Consider the following 11,036-nt stretch of genomic DNA (forward strand, 5'->3'; position numbering starts at 1 on the left):
TTAGGACTCACCTCACAGAGAAAAACAAATTGTAGCCCTTTACGTATAGTAATGGTTAGTGTTTGCTGTGACCTAAATAGCTGGAGAGGTCTGGGTTGCAGATCTACCTCTCTCTCCCAGCCTCTGACCACATTTCCTTGGGGTCGCGTAGAGCCGCTCTGATCTACACTCCTGAGCACTCGAGGTCTGCTGTATTATAAAGATTGGCCACACAAACTGAATCCCCGGCTCTCAGCACCACTGGATTCTGGGGATGTTAAAAATCTGGATCCAAATTTTGTATTTTAACTGTATCTCTAGTTTGTTACAGATGATAACATATGGTGGGAAATCAAAGGAACGGCAAATTCACTGAGCATATTCCGGGTATATATGAACTGTTAGAACCCGACTGCTTATTCCGGTGCTCCTGGATACAAAGTCCAGCTCACCCATGTGGGCAGGCTCTCTTACCCCCTCCCCATTTCTTTCCTGTGCAGGTGTGTAGTTTAACCCACAATCTAGCCTTCTTTGTTTATAGTTGTTACACACACATCTTACCAAGGCACTAAGAATGAAGGCTAAAGCAAAGGTCACCTTCTAGCTAAGAAAAGTCATGATGCTATGGAATGATTTTGATTAATTGCTATCTGACTGTGTAATCCCATTTTTTACACCTAGGATCCAGGCGAAAATCCCAGGCGCTAAGAGAAAGGCAGAGTAAAGCAGACATCAAGAATCCATCAACAACAGTAGTGAATAATGGGGGAGTCTGGAGTGCAAACAGCTCTGCTCTTACACTTTATTGCAAATTTATTGTTCCTTTTTTTTTCTCAACACCATGTTCTTAGAACATAAAACACAAAAGCAGCTCTTTTTCCTTGCTGCTTGTGTACTCTTAGAATATTTGCAATCACTTGTGTCAAGCACTAAAGTATAGTAAAGAGAAAAGTGTACTAGATGTGGTTTTTGTGTTGCTTATAAAGTGCATGATGGTGAGAGCCTAAATAATACTGATTTTTTTAAGTGTTTTTCTTCTATTGGCATTGCATCTATAACTTTAATGTTACATGTGGCTAGGGCTTTCCTGTTTAGTGCACTGATGCAATAGTTAAAATTGCTTCTATGTCACTGGGTCGCTGGTTGGGTTCATCTTTATTAACTATATAGAATTGTGGGCTAATGTTTTAGTGTTTTCCAGCACAAATGGAATAAACAGTAATCAGTACTTATAGTAATCAGTTTTGTATAACTAAAAAACAAAACAAAAACCCAGTACTTTTGTTGTAAGGGATTGATGGGCTGATTTACATGTATGGTAACTGGAGAGTTCCAGCTTGTTAAATTTATTACACTTTGTATTACATTCTCTGTAGCTCCTAATGGACTTACTTATGGACTCTGAATATTTGCACTTATGTACTTGATACCGAATGCAGAAATAAATGTTACTAAATGTACAAAGTTCTCCCTCTTGTTGCCATTGGGGTTACATTAGCATTTGTAAAATCAATACTCAATCTGCAAAAAGCATGAAGGGCTTGTTTGTTGGTCTCTGGGAGCTATTTATGCCTATTCCATGCAGTTTTGCCACTACAAAATTGTTCAATCCCAAAAGATTGTCTGTACTTAGTTCATTTAGCAGTTTCACATCCTGATGAGTAAAGAATGGAAATAAAGCAAACTTCCTAGTGCCAAAAGTTGTTTATTTTGTTGGTGTCATTACTACATTTCAGGCACATGTAATGGTCAATGAATTCTCTTGAAAGTTGCCTGATTACCTACTTAAACATGGGTCAAATCAGACACAACACAACTCAGAAAGCAGTCAAAATGACACTGGCCATTGTTCAGTCTCTCCATACCCCGTATTTTGACTGTTTTAGCCTACTTTATCCCTTGAAATCTGTGCTAAGCTGGAGAAGTCCATATTGATCACAGGTGCTGTGAGCCAAAATGAACGCTTGCTTCAGTTCAAAGATGGTTTACAATGCCTTTTATAAATTGAAATTTAGTTTCTGAGAGCCAATAGATTAAAGCAAATCCCTATTGCTTGGGGCTGGTTGAAAATTTTCCATGTCCATTGATTTTTGACAAGAACTTGGAGGTTTGACAAAATGAAAATGTTCATGAGAAGTGTTTGGTATCTGTGAAAAATTTTCATTTTTCATTTAAACCTGAAAACCAGAATCTTTTTGACCAAACATTTATAGGTTTTGGTTTTTAGCCTGCATTTGAAATTTTCTCTAGAAGACTTTTTCTACAGGGAAAATGAGGGGAAAGGAGGGGAATTTCTGACTAGCTCTAATGTTGATGTCACTGGCGTATATATTTCCTCTCAGAAAATGTAAGCTTCATATCTAACATGAGCTCTTGGAGCATTGAGCATTTGTCTGGTCTTTTGTGAACTGAAATTTTTCCTTAAATTCATCTATTTCCTATCTCTAACTGCCCTGTCACTTTGCCGACACATTCCTCAATCATGGGTGCTAGGCCCTGTACAAGCACACAAAAGAAACAGGTGGTTCCTGCCCCAAAGAGTTTACAAACTCCAGCAATTTGAATGGAGTGACTATTGATTTACTGCAGTGTAAATGAGACGAGAATCAAAATCCTAGGGAAAAAAATGATCCAGCAATTGCAGAAATAAACCTGCATTGTTCCAGCTTTGAGTTATTTAATCTTCAAGATGAGTCTCACCCTTTTCATTTAACATTTATATTTAAATACTCTTTTAAAGCTTATTATAACATTTTGTAAACCTCAGCTGCATATATATTGTAAACATCTTTGCTGATCAAAAGCTGAAAACTCCAGATTGATATATTTTGCTTTTGATCCAATGGAGTAAATTTCTTTTCATTGATGCAGTTATGAGAGAGTTTAATTTGAAGCCAGTAGTTAAAATTGAACAGAACAGCCATCCATACTTTAACTGCATTTCTGACTTCCATATTCAAAGACTCCTCGGGGAACAGGTTCTGTGCTGCATTTCCTGAGAAGACCATGTGGGTGTAGCTGAGGGCATAGATTGGTCTTCAGCACTCTTACTACCGGTGATAGAGTGTGAAAAGGACAGATCCCAGGGTAACTTTTGGGATGAGTTCTGGTGCTGGTGGTTAGTTTGACCGGAAAAATAAGAAAATGTGACATTGTCTCACTGTTCCCATACGTGTGGGACTCCCCAATGCCATTTTTATAGACTCAAGTAGAATCACGTGTTAAAAGTTTTACCTTTAAGAATGAAACCATCATCTCCCTTTTACGTTGTTACCCAGCTGCAGTAACACCAGTTCCTTCCATGCCACCCTGTGATCATGAAAACCAGCTGTATCAAAAGTCCTCCATGTTGTTGGTTTCCATAAGCCATATTCTTTGAAAAATCCTACAAAGCCCAGTCCTTCAATGGGTTCTACTAACACAGAACCCCTGTGTCCCTGGGGAGACCTGTTCTCTATAGGTCTTGTACCTTGAGCATCACCATAGTATCTGACTAGTGAGTCCATGAGACTCGGGGCAGGTGTGTCCATGCTAGCAGATCCCATGCATGATCAGGTTCATGGTGCAGTATTTGGGGGATTTTAATATGTTGATTTTGGTTAATGAGTGGGGGGGGAAGCATGCAGTGCAAAAAGCAGTGCTGATTATTCACATGAAAATGTATCTGCCCAAAATAACTGAATGTATGAAACACTTAATGACATGAATTACAGGAATGAGGGGAGATCATAGTACCCCGTCTGCTATCTCCTTTCATTCCTATCCCTCTTTTACATTCAAAGTAAAACAGAACAGCAGACAAGCCTGAATGGTAAGCGAGACAAATTTTGCAGGGTTTCTAGAGCGTAGGAACCTAGGAGTTCACTCAGACAGGGTAATCAGGGGATTCTAGTATTGCTCTCTTGTCTTTTCTACATGTTCCTTATCAGGGGAACTTTAAAGAAATTACACTACCCCTGAACCCCATGAATTACACTGGCTTCCCATTGCTTCTGGGAGCCATTCAAAGTGCTGAGTCTAATCACTAAGGCCTGGATTCAGCAAGATATTTAAGCATGTGTCTAACTTTAAGTCCTATTGATTTCAGTGGGGCTACTCACATGCTTAACATTAGGCGTGTGTTTAGACCCTGATTCAGCAAGATACTTAAAGTCGGACATGGTTTCTGGGATTTGGCTTCTCTCTCCCTGTGCACCATGTCGAAGGTGGCTGAGATGCTATTGCAGACAGCTGCTACATATGTTCGTTTAGGAACGGAAGATGGTGCATTTTCAGCTCAGACTCTTCAGCTGTGAAATTCACTTCCTTTGGTGTCCCACCAGAGTACAGAGTTACTGACCTTCAGAGAGTTATGCACCCTGCAGCTTTTTGGTAAAGCATTTGGTTGGATATGGGCCGTCGCTAAGTTATTTGTGGTTCGTTCTGACAGTGCAGAGAAAGTTGTGCTTCATGCTGTCCAAAATTCTGCTATATTTTAATCAATGTAACATGTGCTGGGGTGATGGGCACCTTGATCAATCAGTCCATCAGCCCTCACAGAGAGGGTACCGAGCACAACACGTCATTCGTGTTGGTCTAGCCACTCCTTCAGCCACCCACTGGCCAGGCTGTCAGTGGCACCGGACACCTGACCGGCATAGCGCACCACAGCCCAGAACCCCTGAATCCACCAGCCTCAGCCTCCCAAGTAGCTGGGATTACAGGTGTGCCCCACTGTGCCCAGTTGCGACGGGCACAAAAATAAAAAAGTACATTGTAGTGGAATCCTTGTAAACAGATTTGGAATCAGGGGAAACATGGGGTTGAATGTTAATTGATACCACTCCTACCTCTACGACTGTCACAGGATGTATGCCTTTAAACTGCATACTCCTTTCTTTCATGTCATATCGTCTATCAATTCTATGGGCCAGGTTGTCAGCAGGTGACTGGGGGAGCTTCATGAATGCAACGTGGCCAATTTACACCAGTGGAGCCACACTGCTTTACACCAGCTGAAGATCTGGCTCTTTAGCCTTGAAATAGGCCACTTTAAAAGAACAATGAATGGTTTCTAATGTCTTTTCTTCCAAAATTAAAAATATTCCTGATTCCCTGTCTCTTTCTGTACTCACAATATTCTTTTCTGTTTCCTACAAATTTACTTGCCTCAAAGCTTTACTGATCTCTTTTACTCCTCCTCTTCTCTTCTAATATTAATCTCGTGATAGCAGGAATATAAAACACATTAGTTCAGGAAAGTCCCTGAATTGGGAGGGAATTAGCACGCTGTACCAGTCTGTTAACAGCTGGTCTATCCTCCTTCTTCTTCCCCTCCCACTTTCAAATGGTGTGGAACATACATTTCTAGCCCTGGGACACAAGATTTCACATGTTAAGACTATCAGTCTTTCCTCTTGGCCCAGGCCCAGTAGATCAAGTATGGCAAGTGCCCGACATCGGCCCAGTGTAACTTCCAGTCCCCAGCGGCCTCTTTTCTCACCTTAGCTGTTTTTAATGTTTTATTTTCCCCACCACAGAAAAATGTTCTTTCAAGGAACTTACCTTTTAACGGCCTGTGGAGCACAGAAGCAATGGAGAATGATGCTGCAAGCTCCAACAGGACTGCTAAGACTGGCAGGTGTCCAGCTGTTGCCAGACAAGTTCCATTTTGGCTAAGCAGAGGAGAGGTTCTCCCACTGAAGGGTCAGCAACAGGACTTGTCTCCACCATGCTGGAATGAGAGGAGAACAGCAAAGGCACCGAGTAGAAGCAATGAAGCACTCTAGTGGTTTCTGTTGATTTCTGCAGGATTTGTTAGTTGTTTTCACTGTTTAATATCCTTCTGGGGTTTCCCCTCCAACTTAAATGGACCAGGAAGAGGGTCTGAGGACTGTATATGCAGGTCCCATAAAAGTCCCAGAGAGGGTTGGTGTATTGTAATACTCTACACTAATCATTACAAGATCATCGTCCAAAGGAAGAGATCTCAGGTGCAGGTGGAGATTGTGCCAAGAGCTTTGTTCCACCAGTCAGAGTGGGGTAAGGCAGCTGAGAGTGGCTGATGCTTCTTCATAAACCTCTTTGGAAAGTGATGGCTGATTATTCCTGTATGTGCTGGGGTTTGCTTATTTCCCTGTTATCTGACTTTCCACTTCCTACTCTTCAGCGTTTGAGCACGCTGTAAATGAAGCCTCACTTGGCATTTCTTCACGTATTGCTGCCAGAACTCTTCTAGCCAGACAGCTACAAGAACCGGAGATTTAGCACCGCTGCTGGCTCGCAAACATGCCCATAAGGTGCCACGTGTACAAATCAGCCACCTCTTGTTCAGCAGCACTGGCTTGCCTAACACCAATTGCTGTCATTCTGAGCTAGATCACAACCCTCTGCAAGGGATAGTGTGTGAAGCCTGGGAGAAATTGCAGTTTACCGGAGTCACAATTATTCCCCTCTTGTTCCAGGGGAAAGAGTTTTGTGGACCCCAGATGTGTGCAGCTCACTTCCTGCTGTACACCCACCTAAATCCACTGTTTAGCCATTGTTCTGTTCCTTCCTCATCCACCTAAGGGACTAGTGGCAGCTCCACATATGTCCCAAATCGACGATCTGGGCAGCCTTCATATGTTTGTGCAGAGGGCGTGAAGTGAGGTTACTCCCTGCCTGGCCATGTCCAGCCTAGTTGCTATGCCAACGCCACCCTCTAGCTAGTCCTTAATCAACAGCATACTTGTTACAGCCAACTGATTTGCCTTCCTTTCTCCTATTGATTTCTTCCTGCTCATTTTCCAGTCTGCTCTCTTTTCCCATTATAGAACCAGAAATATTTGATGAACTGTCACTCTTCCTCTGCAAAAATGCAAGCAAGATTTAGGGCAGGCGTAGGCAACCTATGGCACGCGTGCCAAAGGCGGCACGTGAGCTGATTTTCAGTGGCACTCACACTGCCCGGGTCCTGGCCACTGGTCTGGGGGGGCTCTGCATTTTAATTTAATTTTAAATTCAGCTTCTTAAACATTTTAAAAACCTTATTTACTTTACATACAACAATAGTTTAGTTCTATATTACAGACTTATAGAAAGAGACCTTCTAAAAATATTAAAATGTATTACTGGCACGCGAAACCTTCAATTTGAGTGAATAAATGAAGACTCGGCACCCCACTTCTGAAAGGTTGCCGACCCGTGATTTAGGGCATAGCTTCTAAATATGCATCTGCAATAGTATGTGCATAGAAATCTGCACGTGGCCTATCCATTGGAAGGTGTTTACATGCACATGAAAATCTAGCACAGGGCATGTACCTTGTTGCCTTTCACCCATGAGTCTGGCAGAAATGCAGCATCTCAGATGCCACAGGATAAAGAGGAAAAATAGAGATGATACAATCAGATCCGCAGAGATGCCAGGGACCAAATTCATCCCTGGTCTCATTCCACTGACGGAGTGTTTAGAAAGACTTTCTAACAAAATCAAAGCAGTCCTGGGTTATACCGAATGGACCAAATTCAGAACAGATTAATGTCATTAAAACAGGTGCAGTTCCCATGAGCCAGAGTCATTAGTTGCTTCTGCATTAGTGTAAATTGTCCATAGGGCCTAAGAGGGTTGGACAATAAGAATGTGATGTAACTCGCTCCAATGTGGCATTCAGGGAGAGTGCAACGTGAGCATAACTCACATGCTAAACGGATGGAAGAGGGCTGCATAGCAGGAAAAGCATTGAACAACATTGTAACACAAAATAGCCCCTCCACACTTTATTGCACATGCTCCCATTAGTTGCTTTTCCTGATGCAGTCTCCTTTCGGCCCCTGGGCTGGCAAGTCACACTCATTTCTCATACTCACTCAATACCAAACTGGTTCAATCTTACACCTTACAACCCCCTTATGACTGACTCTTTTCCAATTCATGTCACTGTTTCAGTTGCAGAATCATTTGGTCTAATGGGCCTAACTCCCCTTTATATTATGGCCCACCTGCACCACTCTGGCAGTGTAAAAGGTCTGTAAAGTGGACAACTTAGTGGCCTTAGTGTAACTGAGAATCAGGCCCCAAATATCTACAACTTTATAGATGTGACTGTAAAGAACGGGACATCTTCTCTTCTACGTAGTGGAGGCAACTTTAACATCAGATCTCTGTACATAAAAAATCTACGCTTGCCAAATTAGACATCAGCTGTTTCCAACCCAATTTAATTCTTGATTATTCCACAGATGCTAACTTGGAAGAAGCATGATATATGTAATTGATAATGATGTTACACTGAACAATAAAATACCACCCAAGGCATAAAATAAACTTAATTACAGAACAGTTGCCAGCAGAGCAACAGCTTAATTTGTCTCTAATCGGCAAATTTAGAACATGCAAGTAGGTAGACTGCGGTGAGAGGTGGAGCTGCAATACTAACAAAAAGGCTGGAGCAAAAGGGAGTCGCTTCCACCACCTCCCTGTTTGGTATCTGGCAGATGTGGCTGGAACATCTGCTCCTTCCTTCCCCTTCTTCCCCACATCCTGCAGAGTTTAGAAGCTCCTCCCCTGAGGCAATTGAGTTCAATGCACTTGTGAAAGTAAAAAAAATAAGTACTTCAAGGGGTTTCAAAGAGCAGAGACCCCCTCCTGACCCCGGCCCTTAAGCATGGCCGCAGGGTCAGGGTCAGCTCTGTCCCGGGGCTCAGTATTCACAGGGTGCAGCCTTTTACTCCCCTCCTGTCCTGGCCCTTCAGCACGGCCTCCTCTGCTTCCTCTATGCAGTTGAGGAGTGAGAAGGGCAGGGAGATGGGTCCACAGCCAAGCCTGCCATTCCACTGCAGGGTGCAGAAGGCTTTCTCAACTACTATGTGGTGAGTATCCCCCCTCCACCCCCACCCATCTGGAGTACCAGGCACCCCGCCATCCCCACTGCCCTTCATTTTCAGCTTTTACAGATTGTCACCCTTTTTTAACATTTTTGAATAAACACCAATAAATTCCAGGGAAATTAAACAAACCAACAAACACATACCCTCAAAAAAACCAAAAGGCCTTAGCTATGTAATAATGTTGAAGTTTTTCTTCTTAACTTCTTATTGCAATGCTTTTAAAGCTTGGGGTGGATGGAGTATGTCCTGATGCAGCCTTAACTGGCACTAAATGTAGTTTTGGTTTGTTATTAGTCAATTTTTCATCTCATGGGCTAGTACAGATCTGTTATTAAACCCTCAAATAATTCACTACCCCTATTTTAACCCATCTCTTAACTAATCTGTCATTATTCATTTATTTGTATGTCTCTAGCTATGATCACTACCACTGTTTCCTTTTTGATTTGTATTGCTAATTAAGAACATAATTCAAAGCCAGCTAAAATCTCTTCATCCCTTGTATTTCTTGCAAATTACCATTATTTAATCTTTCTCATACATCATTAAAAAGAACAATGTGCATAAAGAGGCACATGAATGTTGGTTCTTAACACATGCATTACAATAATAAAGAACAGGGTTAGCATTAGGTTGTAGGTAGAACCTTAATTCCAAATTTCATCGCTTTTGACTATTTTTTTAAAAATTGCAATATTTAATGCTATTGTTTCAAATTAATGTATTTGTATTTTCAACCTTAACGATCTTAAAGAGTTTGGGTTTGGTCTGGGAATATACAGTTAAGGATGAGGCAAATTAACAGTGGCTCATACATAGGCAAATATAAACAACCTAAGAGCATTGTCACTTCAGAAAGGAAGTTGTCCTCATATAATGCCAGCTCACGTGCCATAAAACAGGTGGCCTCTTTGTTGTCAGATCTTATGTTATGGTAGATGATTACAGGAAACCTACAGTTTTTTGATGCAGGATTTTCACAGCAACTGAATGCACCTAAATGTCTTTGAGGATCGGCACCTGCATGCTCACAGCTCCCATTGACTTCAGTAGGATGCTCAAGATCAGGCCCAGTGTGATTACCCCAGACCTGGGAATAGCAGCATGGATAGCATGTGCTCAGTTCATTTTAGTACACAGCAGTTTGTCAGCATAATGCAATTTAAGATGCAAACTGTCAAAGTACTGGAGATGAAAAATTATGCCATTCTCACTGAATGTCCCTCACTGGGTCAGATGTTGGCACTAACTGTGAACAACACAGGTGTCCAGTACTAGATGCATAGATTCATAGATTCTAGGACTGGAAGGGACCTTGAGAGGTCATCCAGTCCAGTCCCCTGCCCTCATGGCAGGACCAAATACTGTCTAGACCATCCCTGATAGACATTTATCTAACCTACTCTTAAACATCTCCAGAGATGGCGATTCCACAACCTCCTTAGGCAATTTATTCCAGTGTTTAACCACCCTGACAGTTAGGAACTTTTTCCTAATGTCCAACCTAAACCTCCCTTGCTACAGTTTAAGCCCATTGCTCAGCAATGAGATGACAGCCATAAATCTATGGGTGAGCAAAGGCAAGGGGGTTATCTACAGGGCAAAGGTTATTCCATTTTCAATTATTCTTTTTTTATATAATTAAAATGTTGGGTGATCATGCTGATTATTTCTCCAGACCTCTATTACACAGCGATGCCAACTCATGATTTTATTGGAAGTCTCATGATATTGGATGTTTTTCTTAAAGCCACAGCTCCTACAGGCATGTGTTTATGCGAGAATCTTATCTTTCATTTAAAAAGGTAAGTTTCTAGCCCATATGGTTGTGCAGAAAATTTTGAAAATGTGACCCAAAGGTAATGAAGGCATAAACATTAAAAGGCAAATAAAAAGACTATAAAACATATTATCTGATAAATAAAAAATTCTCATGATTTTAAGCCAATCTCATAATATTTTGAGATCTAACTCATGATTTTTTAAATATTGGGGTTGGTGTTACTATCCTTTTGACCAGAAATTACCAAATATACCAGACAGTACATAAAAATAATGTATGTACTATTCCTTTATGTGTGCTACAGTTTGAGATGGTGAGGATTAAGGACTCCAATTTATTTAGACTCATTGCATTAATTTTTCTTTGAATTGGACTTAATTCCAATACCCTGTCTCCAACAATGGCTCAGAGGAAGGCAAGAGAC

The 11,036-nt window shown here is 41.5% G+C and overlaps 1 protein-coding gene across 4 annotated transcripts in view; it reads left to right on the forward strand.

Moving 5' to 3' along the window:
• The window catches only part of RTN1 (reticulon 1), a 189,566-nt gene extending 187,884 nt beyond the window's left edge, over nucleotides 1–1,682 (forward strand). For all 4 annotated transcript variants that reach the window (XM_054027829.1, XM_054027830.1, XM_054027831.1 and 1 more), the window contains one exon: nucleotides 661–1,682. In XM_054027829.1, the coding sequence (XP_053883804.1) occupies nucleotides 661–703 (43 nt within the window). In that variant the 3' untranslated portion in view covers nucleotides 704–1,682. The remainder of the gene's footprint in view (nucleotides 1–660) is intronic.
• The last annotated feature ends 9,354 nt before the right edge of the window (nucleotides 1,683–11,036 follow it).

Source organism: Malaclemys terrapin, chromosome 4 (genome assembly GCF_027887155.1).
Source record: "Malaclemys terrapin pileata isolate rMalTer1 chromosome 4, rMalTer1.hap1, whole genome shotgun sequence".
NCBI lineage: Eukaryota > Metazoa > Chordata > Testudines > Emydidae > Malaclemys > Malaclemys terrapin.